This window comes from Simochromis diagramma, unplaced genomic scaffold (assembly GCF_900408965.1).
Source record: "Simochromis diagramma unplaced genomic scaffold, fSimDia1.1 OVJJ01000802.1, whole genome shotgun sequence".
Lineage (NCBI taxonomy): Eukaryota > Metazoa > Chordata > Actinopteri > Cichliformes > Cichlidae > Simochromis > Simochromis diagramma.
This window is the reverse complement of record NW_024387492.1, coordinates 15956547-15974594: the sequence shown is the minus strand read 5'-3', so window position 1 is coordinate 15974594 and position 18048 is coordinate 15956547. Positions and strand designations below refer to the sequence as shown.

At 38.6% G+C, this 18048-nt stretch overlaps 2 protein-coding genes across 4 annotated transcripts in view; one reads left to right on the top strand and one right to left on the bottom strand.

The window, feature by feature from the left end:
* Positions 1 to 319: 319 nt before the first annotated feature.
* On the bottom strand, positions 320 to 8369 carry LOC120725406 (acyl-coenzyme A thioesterase 1-like). 3 transcript variants are annotated; one of them, XM_040018302.1, is made up of 4 exons: positions 7972 to 8369; positions 2632 to 3147; positions 2351 to 2553; positions 320 to 1506 (listed from the first exon to the last, which is right to left on the bottom strand). In XM_040018302.1, the coding sequence occupies exons 2-4, from the start codon at positions 3086 to 3088 to the stop codon at positions 919 to 921; spliced, it is 1248 nt and encodes a 415-aa protein (XP_039874236.1). In that variant the 5' UTR covers positions 3089 to 3147; positions 7972 to 8369; the 3' UTR covers positions 320 to 918. The 3 variants fall into 3 exon arrangements, with proteins under 3 accessions (XP_039874236.1, XP_039874235.1, XP_039874237.1); XM_040018301.1 differs by lacking the exon at positions 7972 to 8369 and adding an exon at positions 4203 to 4309; XM_040018303.1 differs by lacking the exon at positions 7972 to 8369 and adding an exon at positions 4181 to 4240.
* susd6 (sushi domain containing 6) overlaps positions 7366 to 18048 on the top strand; it is a 31327-nt gene continuing 20644 nt past the window's right edge. Inside the window, exons 1-2 of the mRNA XM_040018304.1 lie at positions 7366 to 7620; positions 14124 to 14309. Coding sequence (XP_039874238.1) covers positions 14165 to 14309 — 145 coding nt within the window. The 5' untranslated portion in view covers positions 7366 to 7620; positions 14124 to 14164. The remainder of the gene's footprint in view (positions 7621 to 14123; positions 14310 to 18048) is intronic.

Sequence of the window (18048 nt, the reverse complement as noted above, 5' to 3'; positions counted from 1 at the left end):
TTATATTGTACATGACAACAAATTTCTTTCATTTTTTGGGCAAACATCAAATATTTTTTACAAAGATCACTTTTTTCAGCTTTCTTAAAATACAGAATTATTCCAGTCCCTATACAATTTAAATATCAAATACTGCTAGATAAGTGCCAGAAAGATAAAACAAGATTAAAGAAGCTTAACTATTGGTTTTCAGTAGGTGATTCCATAACATGCTACCGTTTTGTTAGTTTTCCACTCAAGCTGAAGTTACAAACTGCTCCATGCATTTTCACCAGTTCAGATGCCCAAAAATCTGGCACCAGCACCACATATTTACCCCCCCCCCCCCCTTTTTTTTTTTTTTTTTTTTTTTGCTGTACAACATTAAACACTAAATAAGTTACAAATAGCACAAAAGCAGAACTGGTTCTGTACCAACATCATGTCAGTGGAGAAGTTATCATATGTAGGTTATTTTATAGGTAGACATTTTGTCAAGTAACTGCAGGAAAAGTCCAAGTGTCTTCTACTTTTGTGAGATACTTCAACAAAACAATCAAGTTTGAGCTGATGGCTGTGGCTTACGACGTAGACCACTACTCAGACCTTGAGTCTGCATCAAGAAGTGGGGATGACACTAAATTCAACACCCTACCCCAACAAAACTCTGTAGCGCTCTTTATGTGCAGTCTATTTACATTTCCTTCCCATGACAAGTCAAAATCTCAGATTCTTTTTACTATAGACGATTTTTTGCTACAAGCCCGTGTCCTACTGAAAAAAAAACTCATCTGAAACCAAACGGTTGTTGGAGTGTTTCCGATGCAGAACACTAGACGGTTAATGGAGTTCTCACAATTTTACTAATTAGAAAATACAGGCACTGGTAACCATTTCTAAGAACAACCATTCAGAGATGCTCGATGGATTAATACAGTATCAAGTGCTCTTGTTGCCCAAGTGGGTCTTGAAGAACTCCTGGACTCTTTCCCACAGGTCCAGCTGAGCCTCAGAGTGGGCTTTTGGCTCCCCACCAAACACCACAACACTCCCTACAGCTGGATGAAAGCCAGATGAACAATAAGGCATGTACGGCACATCCAGAAAGTGACCAGCTTTTGGATAAGTAACAACCTCGTAGGATTTTTTGCCATGCTTTTTCAAAATTTCAGCAGCCTGACTGGCAAAAAACGTGCTGTTCCAGTTGTGGTCATCTTCAGAAGCAGCAAACAGGAAATGGCAGGTGGCTCGTTCAATTGGAATCAAAGACGCCCTGTTCTTGCCCTTGGTGGGGTCTGGTAAGGCGTCACGTATATCTACAAGCCCAGACTCTGTGAATTTCACATTCTCCATGACAGGGGGCAGTGGCGGGAATACAATGTCTTTGTAGTGTAAAGGAAGCACAGTGTTTGCATTACAGGCATTAATACAGACAGTCGCTGAGATCCCAGAGAGAAAAGATGACATGCTCAAAGCCAAGGCACCACTATGAGAGATTGATATGACGCCAATCCCAGGACCTTTCACCTGAATCAAGAGGTTTTATGTTAGTTAAAATTTTTAAAGTAACAGGTACACATCTGCTAATACAGTGCAGATCACAAATTGATGGACACTAGCATTTCTTTGTTCTTTAGGCTCAGCTTCAGTTAGAATGGGTTTACTTCAAAAAAGAAAGATATGCGAAAAGAGGAGAAAAGGGAGCAGCTCATATTGTTATCCGTTCAAGATGCTGGGAGTTCTGCAATGACTGAGAGACATTTAATTGTGCAGTAGAGGATAACAACCTTGTTATATATATCCAATGTGACCAAAGAGGGAGATTATCCTTAGCTGCACAAGTCAATCGACTAATTTTAGTTCAAGAAATATGAGAACAGGGTGTTGTATGCTCACTAGGACTAACAAAGTGTTTGCTGTTGTTTCCATGTCTGACAAATACTTTCTTTAAAATATAAAACTAAATTTTGCTTGTCTTTGTGTGTTTCTACTCAATTAGTTTTGAACCCCTAAACATTTTGTAATGTTATGGAACTATTACTACCACAGATCATTACACCTTGCCTCCAAAATCAAAATTACTTATGGCCAATTAACTATTTCAACTAAAGAAAAAATGACAAAAAGCTTGTAATATTTTAAGACTTAAGAAATATAGAGGTTTCATCATTAATCCATGATGATGATATCAGAAGAAGAGCCAGCAGGTGGCAACATTGACACACTAGACACAAATATAGGCCTCTATCTCAAATCGACTTCAAATGCAGATGTTTGAGCAATATTTTCACAACCTTCACATACATAAGATGCATAACATTGAATTACTTCTAATAAATATGTCCTTTGCTGTTTGCTCTTCAATACTAACCTCTGGCCGCTTCCTCAGATATGTGACCGCCTCCTCGAAATATTCCAAATCCAGGTTTTTAGGGTTTTTTGGGAGATCCTGGTAACGAAAATAAGCCAGTGCCAGAACAACAAAGCCTTTACTTGCCAAGAGGCTGGATCTGGGTTCAGTGAGACCTCCACCAAAAGTGTACAAATCTACAATTCCTGGGAATGGGCCATTTCCTAAAGGGGCGGACAGTTAGACAGTTAATGTTGACTTGATACCTAATTTTGTGAATAATTCGTTAAAATCCTACTAACCTGGTGGTATGAAGAGGACACCTCGTATTCTGCCCTCTTGTAAAGGTATTCTCTTCATCCCCTCAATCATGTATCCTCTCTCATTAGAATCAGATGCTAAAACCTCGCCAGTCTCTCCATTAAGAGCCTCCAGGGCCACGTGTGTTGGGCTTAGCACATCCTTCTTCATGAGTTTAGTGTGTGGTGCGTCTGGTGCCAGGGCCCAAAACAAACCCATGGGCTCCACGCCGGTGTAACTACCACCCAGAGAGGGTGTGCGGAAGACATCCACCTGACCACTTTCATCTGCTTTGTACAGGGCAGAGGCTTTGAAAGTGACACCTTTGTCATCAACCAGTCTGGACCTCAGCTCCACTGGTTTGTGAGGAGTGAGTCCCTCTACTTTTACCCGCACCATCTTGTCAAAGAAGCTGCGAACACTGGGGAGAATTTTCAAGCGGATCTGTGATTGCGCCATTTCAGCTGTTTAAGATGGGAACGGTTGTTTCACTGTAGCCCGGAATCGTGTCACTGCACCTGTCAAGGCAATTGAGAATTAAGTCAATGTAATTGCTTTCACCTAGAAATCACTTTTATGGGTTAACATCATCATTTACAATAGAAATATTCACAAAACAACAACAACAAAAAAAAAGAGATAAATTTTAAGAAAAACTATTTATACCACAATACGAAACCTAACTGGGCTCATGAGATATATCACAAATCTCATTTTGCATTTAAGCAGCCTATGCATGGTGCCTAGGTGGAAGATAAAAGACAGTCTGTATTCAGCAAGAGGCCTTGAACATAGCCATTGCTCCAGTTTAGATAATTTATTTTGGAGATTGACTACAACAACCAAACAAGGACTGAAGCTGTGAAGTTAAATTGGAAAAACAACAAATGTAGATATAACTACTAAACTTATGATTATCTGTACACTTGCTTTTATATATATATATATATATATATATATATATATATATATATATATATATATATAAATAATAGCAATATACCCGGTATAGAATTTGGAGAATACGTGGGGTATTGTAGGATGCGTTCTCTCCAGCCTTGTTGGTGAGCCTTGTACATTAGAATGACGGCATTGACACAAGACCACAAATGAAATTTAAGAATAAAATGGATAAATTTAAGTGAAAGTAACCAAATGAGCACTATAATGTACACGTTGTTATTAAAATTAACCTTTTACGCACAATAAGAGAGTGAAGAGTCACATTGGCACAGTTATCAGGGGACACTATGGTCTGTCACACTTTCTAGCTAAAGTGTTTAAGTAAGAAATGGTTTGATGGTCATCGGTTGATGGGAAAGGCTGGTGTCACGCTGAGATTGAGCAGCCACACGGCGTCACACAGTAATGTTTAACTGGGTGAAAGGTCAAGAAATTCTTTCGTTTTCTCCGGTTGACAAAACAACAAGGGTAGAAAACACAAACAAGCTAACTTGAGTTGCTTTCATTGTTTGGGCTAGCTATAGTTGTGGGCAACCAACAGGCTAAAACCAGGTCAAAATGTTTATATCAATATCAGAATTAACACACCCCCTCTCCAGTCTGACCGTACCTGTCCAACCTTGAAGCTTTAATGTACAAAATCGACGCTAACAACGGAAGTAGCACTGTCCAAGTAGAAAGCAAGCGGAAGCAGGCACTTATAAAAACGGGGGCGTCGGGGGTACGATTTAAGATCACCTGTAGCTTTGTCGTGTTTGTATTGCGTTAGTGTAACACTCTTTTTTACCCTGGTTTTCTAAATATGCCTTTCAAAATGTCAAAAGTGAGAGACATTTTTATTTCATGACAGTTTGAGAAGAATTGTTATCACCACCACCCCCACCATCCGCAATGTAACCGTCCATAATATTTTGAACCAGGTGATCTGTCAAAAAGCGATCGTCTGCTATAGCGTGATTTCTAATGTTTCTATACGATTTTATGCCTAATGTATTTGCTTATGTTGGTAACCTGTAGTCAACTGGAATTACAAAGGGTTTATATAAAAATAACAAAATTGCCTGTTTTGCAAGTGTGTTCATGAGTCTACGTTATTGTACCTACCTGTTTTCTTCAGTATAATCAGTTCAATCATTTTTGGCTACTTAAAATATCCTTACAGAAAATTTATGTTAAATTTGTCGCAATTTCTGCTGCACATTCATTCACATAGACGTTCACATTCACATACAGTTTTAATGTCAGTTCCTGTTTTTATATGGATAAATAAAGGATACATACTTACAATTTAAAATCATTCATGAGAAATATGTCTGAGATGTCCTTGACAGATTATGGGGCAACTCATTTATATAACTAAATACCAGTAATCATCCATTTTTATCACGACACTAGAATGTAAATGAGTGTAAATTAACACATTTCTAATGATAAAGTAATTTATACGGAGATCTTTCTTTTTTTTCAGCAAATATCATGAAGTAAAATACCTATACATGTAGGTAAGTAGTCGATGGAGCCACTAGATGTCAGCACTAGTACAGACTTCTAATGCACAGTCTCACTCAAAGATAATACAGGCTACTTTACATATAGCCTGCGGTCTTCTGTACAAGACTAGCACTTTTTATATATACATATATCTTAACACAGAATAGACATTTGCATCCAGAGCATGCCCCAGTCTTATCTGTGTGAACACAAATCCAGAACAGAACATGATAAGTCATATCTCATTTACTTATCTAATGTATTTCAATGTAGAGCGAGAGATATTAGTTGTTAAACCACCTTATTGCATACATTTTAATTTTTATGAACAAAGCGGTTGGACAGTGGGTGTCCTGCTTCTTGTTTCTCTCCTGGGTATGAGTTTCTTTACAAGACTCAGTGGCATGTCTAGGTGTCAAACTAGAGTCTTAGCATAATCCTATAACTGGCTGACCTTTACTTGGGCCTCTGTTATCAGGGAGATTTCTTCTCGGGGAGAGGAGAAGAGAAAGGAAACTTTTATGGAAAGAGGGGAAATTAAAACATGACAAAGGTGTGAGTAGGGATTAGGACGGCATCCAAATTTAAGCAAAACTGGAAAGGGTAAATTTTAAAAATGTGTTTTAAAAGCTATGCAGACACAACACGTTGGCAAAACATTAAACAGTCGTCAAAATTAGTGATCTCTTATTGGACTCTGAGGGATTTAAAAGGAAATTATTCACGTGACTCGAATGGATTTAAGAGGATAAGAGAGATTACTGTATGATAGGGATGAAATTAAACTCACATTAAAGATAATTCTGGTTAATATCATCCAATTTAAAATCACTCAGTGAGACCTTATTTGGTTTCCATGACTTCTTTATCGGTATTTCATTTTTTTTTCTCTTTAGGACAGACATTCTTTAAAAGTGGATGACAGAATTGGTTAAATGCTTTTTGATCTATAGGCAGTGATGTTTGCAAGCAATTGATCAACTTTCTTATGGTAAGCTGTAGTAACATAAGGGGTTTAAAAGGAGTGACTATCCTCTTTCATCCATATTTGCAGTAAAACTTCATGATCTGCAGAGCTGAGTGACGTTACAGTGATGTGTAAACTGCATTTAGCTATAATGAGAAATCTCAAAGATCTCACATTTCTCCTCTAAGCGAATGAAAGCAAAAATTTTCCCACTCGTTTCCTGCCTTCTTCTACAGGCATATTGCATAAAGGCAGACATTTAGATCATGTGTCTATTTATGCATTGCCTCCTCAGTTTAAGAACCAGCCATCTGAGTTAATACACACTGGGATGTTCTTTCGCTGTAGCATCAAAACCAATAAAAAAAAATCACATCAAAAGATCTAATGACACACTCACAGAGGCACCAACCAAGGCATTGTTGGTTGCCTCTGCAGAAATCATCGGGAAAATTATTCATTAGATATAAACCCTGGGAGATAATTCAAATACTAATACATTTACATAATCTCACACTTTACCTGTGATATAATGGTAATGTCCAGAATGTATTTGTTTTTAAAGCATGGTTGATGTATATAGAGTATATTAACCCCAGTAAAGGGGAGACAGACAGGCACTAGCATTCTGTTAAAGAGATCATCAGAAAGAGCAAACCTTTAAATTAACAAATAAATTAAAAAACACCTATGCATGAAAAAAGTATAATAATTCAAACATGAAAAATGCAAGGCGCACACAAATAAAGAATATATTAACATGTCCACAACCCCTCTGGACTATTCTTTTCTATTCTTAGCATTTTAGATTCTGTGGAAACACAGGAACATCACATTATTCCATTCTTCCCTAATTCATGTCATAACGTTAAATGTTAATTGACAAATAGCATGTTATAAAATTAGATATTATATACTAGATATATTGTAGAATGTTAACAAAATGAAAAATCTTTACAGTCATTTTTACAGTATTTTACTGTCATCTCATAAAGCATAACTGATAAACAGGTGAATATTATTTTCGATTATTACTAATTCTCTGATAATATTTGGCTTTTTATCTCTTGAAGCTGATATCTCGGGATATCAGATATTTATTAACCCAAATCTGTTGGCGAGCATACTCATACGACTTTATAAAAACTACATGCAACTGTAGCATACAGTTAAGCATTTGCATTTTTATTGTCCTTTTGTTTGATTCTTTTTTTAGTGATTCTTTTGTTTCCCCTCACCAAAACTCTGCGCTTTTACTTTGAAATCCAGCCCAGTGACTTGACAACCCATGGATCCGCCCTTTTTTACAGAGGTAGCCATGGACACCGCGCGAGAGCGAGTCAGCCCCGTAGAGTTCTCACAGCGAGTGTTTCCGCTCACCTAAAATAAAGAGCTGGCTGAGTCGAGGACAGGGGACGAGCGGAGCGGCACTGACGGAACTTGACGCCGAGGACGTCGTATTTTTATATTTCTATACTCAGGTCCGAGCGTCTCCATTTATACAGTCTTTAATGCCTCGAATGTGAATGTAAGAGAGGAGGGCTCGCCGCCGCTGGTAACCTTTACGTTGGTGAGTCTTGAACGTATTTTCGCCAGCTAAGCACACACAGGCCACACGAGAGCTCTTGCTCTTCTGTCTCTGTCTTTCTTTCTGTCTCTCTCTGCCCGTCAGTATTTGGTCATTACATAATAATTATAATAATAACCAGGAAAAGCGTAACCAATCTTAGGGTCACGCTTACTAACTCGTTAGTGTAAGTAATTAGTTTGATTTTTTTCCTTTTATTTTTGTTTAACAAACGAGGTCGATTATTAAACTAAGCTAGCGTATGATAAACGTAGTTACTGTTTGGCTAAATGTCATATTTTTTTTCTCTGACGGTCTCTTGGATATAAGTTTGAATCTGTGGAAATATCTCACCTTGACTTGTCAGATACAGTGAAACAAAGAGCAAATTGTCTGTGGTAGCTGGTGAGTCCCGTCTAACAGTTGCCCACTGTAACAACGTTACAGCTGGTCATGTGAACAAAAAAAGGAACGAGGAAGCAAGAAGTCTGCTTGTATTGTGTTGTTTATGGTGCATACATAAGAGGCTGAGTCGGTGAAGAACCGGGTACATCCAGGTGTATTGCTTGTTTGAATCGTGTTGTTTTCTCTTTTTATTCAGCTTTTTTTTTTTTTTTTGTTCCCGTGGCATTGGCAGCCCACCACACTCTTTGTTTAAATACCTCACTGTACAGTTGCACGTGTTGAAGCGTGTGACTGCCGTAGGACTGCTAAAAAGAGCCAGCTGACCACATTTGATACAGTTGCAGAGATGCATCTTTGAGCTATTATTTGTCTCTCTCTCTGTGTGTGTGTGTGTGTGTGTGTGTGTGTGTTTGCGCTGGGGGGGTCTCTCATTCCCAGCAGTGCAGTTTCCCACCCCACGCTTTTGTTCCAGTAAAACTTTTTTTTTGAGTCGTTTCCTGTTACTAGGGAAAGGGTAAGATGTGACACTTGACCCAAAGCGGAGAGCAGGGAAGTTCAGATGTGAACTGTTGTGTTTATACCGAAGATCAGAGTCTGGGAAGTATTCAGGTTCAATTTCCTATTGTGGTCTCTTGATAATACAAGGCTGAGAAATGTTTTGATCCGATCTCTGTGCGCCACCTTCTTATTGTTTTGGTCGTTTCATAACATATACCATACAGTAGCCCTTTATTTAAGCTCCGATTTTCAGCCCAGTTATCATATTTTGTAATCATTTTTACTTTTCTATTTTTGTTTTAATATAAATACAGTATTTCATATCATGTAGACATCCCAGACTTTTTAAACATGCACCAAAGTTTTTGTCTTTTTCAAAAGATTTTGTTTTTTATTAATATGTTTCAGTTATGTGCAAAACATTTTTATCATGCTAGTTAAATGATTTACTCTAACATGTGTACAACATGCTGTGAATAGCACTTTCCTGCCTACTGGCTACTTTATTGAGCAGGTCAAGGTTCAACAGTAAGTTGTTTGTGCCCATCCCTCGCTCGGTTTGCTCTTTAGAAATCCAGCTTACAGCTTCCATCTGCTGTCAGCTCATGTTTTATGTGAAAAGACTTCAATGCATTAACTAATATGATGGGCTTATTGCCCCAAAATTTCCCAATATTTCATAATGCTGTCAATGCTGCTAGTTGTTGTTCAGCGATACCCAAATGTTTGCGTCTAATTCCTAGAGCTTATTTTTGTTGGATAGGTTTTTTTCAACAGAATTAAGGCGTGAGATGAAAGGCTGTTTTTCTTTGCTGAACTCACTCATGTTCTTAATTTATTTATTTATTTCCCCCATTGTTTAGACTGACTAGTTTTGTTTTCATGCATTGTACAAGCCCTAGCATCCGCAGAATAATGGATATACAATGTGAAGCTTTAATGGTTCTTAGTTTAAAGGACATTATGTAACTGCAGTGAAATTTTTATAACTCCGGGCCCTGAGTTTGGGGGCGTTTTCTGTTTTGACAACATACCTAGAGAAAACACATTGTGAGTATAAATGAGAGTACTGCTTTTGCCTTAAATCCTTTCCTCATCTTTCACCACTATCATATTTCCCCCCTTTTCCCTTTTTTCTTCTTCTTTCTCTCCTTCATCTTTCTCTGTCTCTCTCTCTCTCTTTCCTTGCGGCAGTACAGAGGGATGCTGAGGCACTGTGGGGTTTAACACTATCGTACTTAATAACAAAGGGTCCTTTCTCTTCTGCCATGCAGAGCCCCGTTTCTGGGCTCCCTTCATAGGCCCACGTAGGCTCTACCAGCAGCAGCAGTAGCACGGAGGGCTATCGGATGGAAATCTCCTCTGGGCTGTTTCTTTGGCTCACTGAGTCTTCTCTGTTCCCGGACACATGCCTGTGCTGCTGCTCTCTCCTTGGCTCCCTTTGCATTCCAGGAGCCTCGGGCAGCTGAAAAACTGCAGTAGCAGTCTGCTGACTGCCTGGTTGGCTCATTGGTGTCTCAAGTGGAGAGTTACATAGTTTTTTCCCCCAAAGTTCAAGACTACACACTCTGAAAATGTGTTTATGTTTTTAAAACCTCAACTTCTTTAATGTGCTAGACCTAAGTATGGCCTACAGATGTAACACATGGAATGAGATAAACGACCAAGAAATGGCCAAATGACTTATGAAGTGCAGTTTTAAACTTGAGGGATGTCATGATCCAGTTTTTTCCATTTGATAGCCATTCCTTGGTTTTGGGTATCTGCTAAGACAGAGTACTTATCCAGGTCCAGTGTTAAATTACCACACTTTTTTTCCTCACACTGAAAAAGAGACTGGGAATCATCCTTTTATTGGGCTTTACACAAAGATTTTATTTTCTAATGTTGTAAAATAAAACTTGATGGATGAATTTGTTGAAGAATATAAACTTACCTAATTGGTATTTTTTTAGTAAAGTAATGCATAAAAGAACAGACCAAACACAACTGAAGTTACAATTTTATATATCTTTTTTGCCAACATCTCATTTCCACTCAATTAAAGAGAAAGTCATGGTAGTTTCTAGTTTATTTAGGGTTTTTTTTTTCGTCTTTTTTTTTTTTTTGCCTCTTTGTACACACACAATGCGGAACTGACAAGAGATAGCTGAAGTGAAATATTAATCTAGTTCACAGTGTGTTACTGTAAGTGTAATAAAAGCTTACCGAAACAACATCCTTCTAGTTTCTACTTTATATAATGTCTCTCCCAGCACAGATGACGAGAGCAAAACTAAAAGGGAGAGAAGACAAAAAACTTTTCGTTGTCTGAGCTTTTCACTTGACCACAGTTTGCACGTAATGAAAAACGTATAAAGAAAAGCTGTCAGTTTAGCAGGCATGAAATACATCCAAATCGCTTGCTCTTTTGCTGTTAGCTCGTTTCAGCTCTGCTGCTGTCGCATGGCGACATAAACATAGAACAACAGTTAAAAGATTTGAATAGATTGGTGCAGAGACTGGGAAGTTGTCACTGATATGCGATCCAGCTTTACAAGTCAATATCTGATTACAATATTGGATCGTTGCATCCTTAGTCTTCTTAATCAGACTTTGTGGTGCAGATTGAAAATTTTGGTCAATAGACTTCCTTGTCTATTAACTTAATGGAAAGCTAGAACTGCCCGTACCAGTTTTGTTGGTTGGCTGTTCTTGCCACTTCCTGTCCTCCTGCCTCAGAATGCTGTTACAGTATTGTTTACTGTATCTCATTTTTATGGGGGGTTGGTATGTTTTCTGAAACTCACACAGTTTTTTCCTTTTAGTTGCCTTTTTGTTGGTATATATAATTTGATAGTGATATTTAGTATAATAGTATAATGTAAAGTAGTTATACTCTAATAATTCATTTAGAAGTCAACCATTTATATTGGTTTGATTTCTAATATTTGCTATCTTTAAAGACACTGTACTTTAGTTTCGGTCTCAATTGCTTTGTTAGTACTGTGCAGCTTCTGGCAGGAAGTGTTTTTGTGTGCAGGTTGATTAAAAAAAAGGTGTTTCAGGAAACTTGAGGTTGAAAATAGAAGCACATTCTTTAATGTGATGTTTCAAGCTTAACATCTTTTGCTGCATTTGACAGGAAACCCACACATTTGCAAGGCAGGTTGACATCCAGACTTAAAGTATTCCTGTGCTTTTAGCTGTCAACCTGCCTGCTCTGTTATTAATCAATTAAATATGTGAACATAAAGTCAGTGCATTAGAAGATGTGCAAAAATTCCTTTCATGTTGTGAAAATGTCTTGTTATAGCTAATTGGAAGCTGTGCTTTTTAGGATACCCTAGAACAGACTTAATGACTTTCTCCTTTTTCAGACTCTCTTGTGTGAAAGCAATTAAGCTAATTCTGCTTTAGTTTTCACTTTGTAGACATTCTGGCTGGTCAATACTATGCCCTCAGCTTTTTCAGGAGGTCAGTCCTGCATTTTAAATGCAGCCCTAAGCAGTTATTTAAACCTCAACAATTGCAGTTTTTTGTCTTTCCTTTGTGCAGTTTGTCCTTGATACTTCTAAAATTGACATTCATCTGTCAAAAAGATAATGAAGGGCCTCTATATAACCCGACAATAGCAGCCAGCATGGACAAATGAGAAAGCATCTATGGATCAAATGGCTGGCACAGATCCATTGCATGTGCTTTTGACTAGCTGCCCTTTGGCTCAATGCAGTGCCCAGACTGTCCTGCCAAAATTGACTTACGTCACTGTTTCCCACTAGCTTGCGCCACAGTCAGGTATGACTCTTCATCCCACTCTTAGGGGCATCAGAAAGATGGCAGGCAGTGGGTGGGCTGCTTTCCCTTGTTTGTGTTGGAAATTTGGAATATAGCCCTGTCCAGAGCACTCAAATGCTAAAACACAGGCGATTAGAAATACAATGTTGAAGTTAATTAGAACCTATCTAATCACCTTGATGCAGAAAGCACACTAAAAAACACATGACTCTCATTGACTTCTTAGTGAAGCAATGAGGAAGCAGCTATATTTTAATTAAACTGTCATATCTGCATCCTGTACCTGAAAAACGTAATAGGATTCCAGTATATAGTGTATATGTGCGTACAGTTACTTTCCTCTACACAGTCCAGATCATCTGCTGTGTCAGTGCCAGTGGCCATCCAGCAGATCAGCAATTAAATTTGCGGCTCTCTAAGTGCAGCCATGCCATTACTGTAGGCATTAGCTTCGCAGCCTTGTGGAAATGTAATGGGCCTCTGCCTCCTCTTGAGAATATTCTGCCTGCAGGCCATCTAGTTTCCCAAAGAACAGAGCCACTTCTACTTCATCCTTATCCCTCTGATGCAACATAAACAGCTCTATGTGCACCTGCATCTCATTTACGTAATGGTGTGTCGCATCGTATCACCTCAATCAACCAACAAATGCTTTTATGAAGTTATTTAAGTTGGTATCATGGAGAGATATTGGTGGAGAGAGGATGAGGTTGTTGCTCTCTATTTGCATATTACTGTTTAAAGATGTCTCACAGTAACTCTTGATGTCCTTCATGCTTTTGTTTGCTGTCTGCCCAGAGAACTAGGTGTCTGATTTTTGCATTTGCATCTTACCTTTAAAAAAAGAAATTTACAGCACTGATTTTGATTAAACTTTTTTATAAACGAAAAATAATCCGTAAGTATTATTTCCCGTCTCCAAGTAGTATAGGGAAAAGGAATCTGAACAGACTGATATCATTGCCAATTTACAGTATATGGTAAACAAAATATGGGAATCATTTCTGAATGCATCACCTATTGCCATTATCTTTGCATACATTTTCCATCACACTCCATTGTAGTAAACAACCAACAGTATGGAATAGAATCACAGTTGAAGTGCACACATAGCATGAAAAAATCTTTAAGAATACTGTTTATTTAGATGTATAAATAATATTATGAAATATAAATAATATCCTTACAAATGTCTGAATTTTTGCTGATGCTGACTGCTTTAACAGCACAGTAGAGTGTGAGTCTTCTGGAAATTAAACTTCTTTCATGATGATGGTTTTCTTAGACAAACTCCTTTTTTCCAGTCATCTGGGTCTTTGCAAAAGTTGCAGTTGTAATCACGCCCAAATTTTCTCTCTCACACACATTTTTAGCCTCTGTCTTCACCATGCCCAGCCGCCAGTGTTGCTAACTCACCAGCAGGAGTGATCTCGTTACATCATCTACAACGGACTTTAACGTCTGGTTTATTTGGTTAGATGCTGTGGCAGAGCCAAGATTAGGGATCGAGTGGAGATAAGAGGAACACTGGCTAATGCTGGAGGATCCTAATAATAGATCAAACAAATGAGGAGGAAATGGACGTAGAGTCATTCATGCAGTTATTAATATTAGGAATTCAGCTGCTGTTTAATAAGATGCAGGTCAGGGCTTCACTTTGTGACTCTGTCTTCCAGCCCGTGTACTGTGGCTATCTCTTAATTCCCTCCTGTCTCTCTGTGTTGCTTGTGGTTACGTAATCCTCGCTGAATGTTGATAGTAATCCGCGCTCTTCCTCCCCCCTCCTCATACCTCTCTGTCCCTTCCTGTCTGTGTGGCCTGCACAGGTTAAGCCATAGAGGACTCTCCCTGGTTGTCGGAGGAAAAGATGTGCGATGGAATGGTAGCGTTTCAGACGAGAGCCCTGTCCTCCTCTTCTTCATCCTCTACCTCCTCCTCCTCTCCAGCTCACAGGCTGGCTGCCTCCGTGCTTATCCTCCTCTTCATCCTGCTCCCTCATGGTCACGCATCAGGTAAGTCACATGCTCATGGCTTTTTGAATTCTCTGCCTTTTCTCTCACACGATACACATCAAATAAACTGTTATCTTTGCCTGTCTCTTGTGAATTGATTGAGGTTATTTTCCCCTCCTCCCACAGGTCAGTTAGATTAAATCGTCTTCCTTTACCCTTGGGTTGGTCAGGTTCAGAGCGGCAGCTAAGAGCTCAGTCCCACACGCTCTGTGAATCCATTCACTGTCCTAATGAGTCACAACAGTTTTCCTCCCCTATCGAGTGAAACAGAGAGATGCGGTCACATTTCTGTCATAAGGTTTTAATCAACCATGACATTTAGAACCCTCCGAGAGCTTTTGGCACGGCTAGACAACTTTTGTTATTGCCCCACAACAACCCTCAGATCAGGTTTGGCGTTTTACCCTGAGGTCCTACATTATTTGGGAAGTGTCAGGTTTTAAAACTGAATTCATTGTTGTCTAATGGAGGGAAATTTGGTCTTGCACGTGGTAAACAGTAACATAATACAGGAACTATAAAGCTGATGTCCTTTGTTTCCTCTAAAGAAGTGTAATGTCGATGCTGTGGACTTGCTGAACCCCTCCACTTGTGCCAGCTTTCTTTTCTCTTCCAATCTTCCAGTCCCCTCCCCCCTACATACACACAAAACACAACCACACTCACATGCACTTTCCACACATAGCCAGCTTGTGAAATGTGCCAGATGTCCTTGCCACAGAGTGCAAGCATACTGTGTGAGCGTGTGTGTCTGTGTGTGTGTCTGTGTAAGGAGTGGTTTAAGGCTCTCAGATGTTTATATGCATTAATTGATTTTCTTCTTTAATTCCTTAAATAAATAGTGTGTTTATGAGAGTCAGAAACAGCAACAGTAGGAGTATAAAACGAGGGAGATGTGCCGTTGAGCAAGGGAGGAGGGGATTGCTAATGGCAACTGTATTATCTCTCGGTATGCCTTATGTAACACACATGACTCATGTTGAGCCCAGGGGGGCTGGTATCATGCTCACGTTCTGCGTCCAGCACACTCGCACGCATAGACTGTCTACCAATACCAACAAAAGTGTGTCCTCAAATCCTTAGCCCACGTGCTCAGGGTGCTGTAGAAGATTGTGTGTGTGTGTGCACACGCGTGTGTGTATGTAATCAAGTATTTCTGTTTGCTGTTTTGCCTCCTGTAGGGCTGAACACAGATATTCGAGCCACTTCATTCTTTTTGACACAGAAAAAGGAACTTGCGCCTTTAAGACTGTCAGTCAGCTTCTGGGAAGTCACAGCTAGTTCTCTATACTCGCAACATATATTTGAGCATAATATGAAGTGTCTTGATCCCTCCAACATACAGGAAAGAAAGCAAAACAATGCTTAGAAATGAATTAAAAGACAACATTGTGTTAATGAATCTCAAGGTGAATGACTGTCATGAGTCTGTACTGCTGTTTAACTTGGTTCCAACAAAGGGTGTGCCACTAATGCTTGCCATGGCCATGTCAAATGATTCAATATTGGTATATGTGTACAAAACAATCCCTTTTTTAAATATATGGTAAATATTAACCTAAGTCTTCTATCCTCTTACTGCAAGCATATAAATGTTTGAATTAGGAGACAAATATTACTTTTTGATGAGTGTAAAACAGTCTGATTTGAGTCTGTGTTTGACCTCTGCAGTGATGCATATTATACAGTTGAAAGGATGTAGGCTCATTTAGTTGTTTATACAGCATTTCAGAGGATTGTTTTATGTAAGTAATCTTTGCATGACAATATCAGTCAGCTCAAACATAAATATAATCAATTGTGCACCCGTATGTCTCACATGGGATGAAGAGGACTAGTAGTATTATGTAAATTGTACAAAACAGTCAACATTTTTAAAGAGAAAGCTCTTGTTTTTTGTTTTTTTTCTTTTGTAAAGAGAGACATGCTTTTGTAGGCCAACAAACAGCCTACTGTAAAATAGTCTGCTGTGTGCACTACATTTCATGGAGTTTTACCATAATTCTGAAATATGTGTGTCGTCTGTCCATTCCATGGCCCTTCATTTGCTTCTGGAAAACAAATGTTGCACACCCTTGCTTCAGCACTAGACTTTTAAGCTCTGTAGCATTCTAGTCTTGCTGTCTTTTTAGCAAGTTGCTTGAAGGAATCTGTATAAATCAAACTAAGTGTTGAAGTTTTATAGTGATTTTGTATATACTTTTTTTCTTTCTTTTTTTTAAACTTCCACTTTTATGCAAAAAATTGTTTGTCATGCTGCAACTAGCTGTTCAGGAATGCAATGGAACATTTCAAACGCTGCTGCATGTTAACTGATAAAAATCCAAAGGTTATTTTTAACTGTTGTAGCTCTGTGAGGTTTTTTTTTTTTTTTTAACTTCTGACCACTTCCTCACAGTACATAAGGCAGTGTTTAAGCTGACTCACAGTTCAAACTTTCAAGTGTCCTATAACACTTAATATTTTCCTCTTTGGCATTAATTAAGTCCAAATGAAGATTGGCTTATGCACAAGTTTTGGGGGGGGGTTTCAGTACAATATTTCAGATTTCCTTTGAGGTTTCTGGGGTATATTTTCAATTCAAGCACCGTATTATAAATTTAAATATTTGATCACAATCACAAGGAACTTGTAATGAGCAATGAAACATTTAGAGGCTTAGCTCCTTAGTAAACAGAACTTGAAGCTCATTTCATTCTTCTTAATTGAGCCCAGATCGCACAAAGCAAGATGAACCTGATATTTATTGATGAGACTCTGGTAAACTATGTCAGGATTAAAAAAAGAGAAAGAGAATTCAGCCAAGAAAAGTCATTGGAAATAATGGTAGTACGGAGGGTTGGCTGTAAACATAAGTGCCATTAGAGCAAGACACGAGTTGCAGCATTTACAGCAGAAGTATGGTGTTAAATCTATAATTAGAGACAAATTACCATAAAAGCAAAACACTCATGTTAAAGCGTTAACGTCATCATTAGCTACTGGCCGTTTCCTTTCGCTCTCCTGCTCGATATACATAATTCACACAGGTAATCCCTTGACGTGTTCCAGGGATGGAGATTGCTGTGGAAATTTAATGAATCTAAAATTTCATCACAGCCAACAGGCCTATTCCAGACTCCAGCAAACAGCAGTGTTGATGATGAATAGAAATGGATACTAGAAAATATACTATAGTCCATTTAAATAGAAGTTTACACTACAGCAGAGAGCAGCATCAGATTTCTACTTCAATTCTGTGTAGGTTTTATGGATATAACTCTTTTAGGAAATTTGACCTTTAGCTGATGGAGAGAGAAAATGATAGACATTAACCGTTTGAATGTGCTTTGCCTGTCTTTGGTTCCTTTAACACGTCCGGGAAAAGCTTTAAGCGCCTGTATTTTCGGCCTCATGTTCTTTCTGGAAAAGGTCAGGAGAACAATTTCTTGTAACTGCTAATACAGCCTGTTAGAAAGTAGTTGCAAAGCCTTCAGAGTCTAGGTATTTTTAAAACTGGCTATGTCTTGTCTTTTGTCACGTCTTTTATATCTGTCGTTCAGCTGTTCATTGTAAACAAGATTACCAGGAGGTTATCTTCTGGGTTAATGTAAATGGCTCTCTGGGATTTGTGTTTGTGATTGCTTCACATGATTACATTTGCGTTTATGATTCTCGACATTCTTCCCAAAGTAGCAACATACCGTACTAAACAAAACATCCTATTCATTGAAGCAGGGTGCCAGTAAACAAACATGGC

Excerpts from the sequence above, each read along its gene's own strand:
- LOC120725406 (XM_040018302.1), bottom strand. The coding sequence starts at position 3,088 with ATGGCGCAATCACAGATCCGCTTGAAAATTCTCCCCAGTGTTCGCAGC. Across the intron at positions 2,554-2,631 it reads TGTCCTCTTCATACCACCAG|GAAATGGCCCATTCCCAGGA; the intron begins GTTAGTAGGATT and ends CCGCCCCTTTAG. Across the intron at positions 1,507-2,350 it reads ATCTGAGGAAGCGGCCAGAG|GTGAAAGGTCCTGGGATTGG; the intron begins GTTAGTATTGAA and ends CTCTTGATTCAG.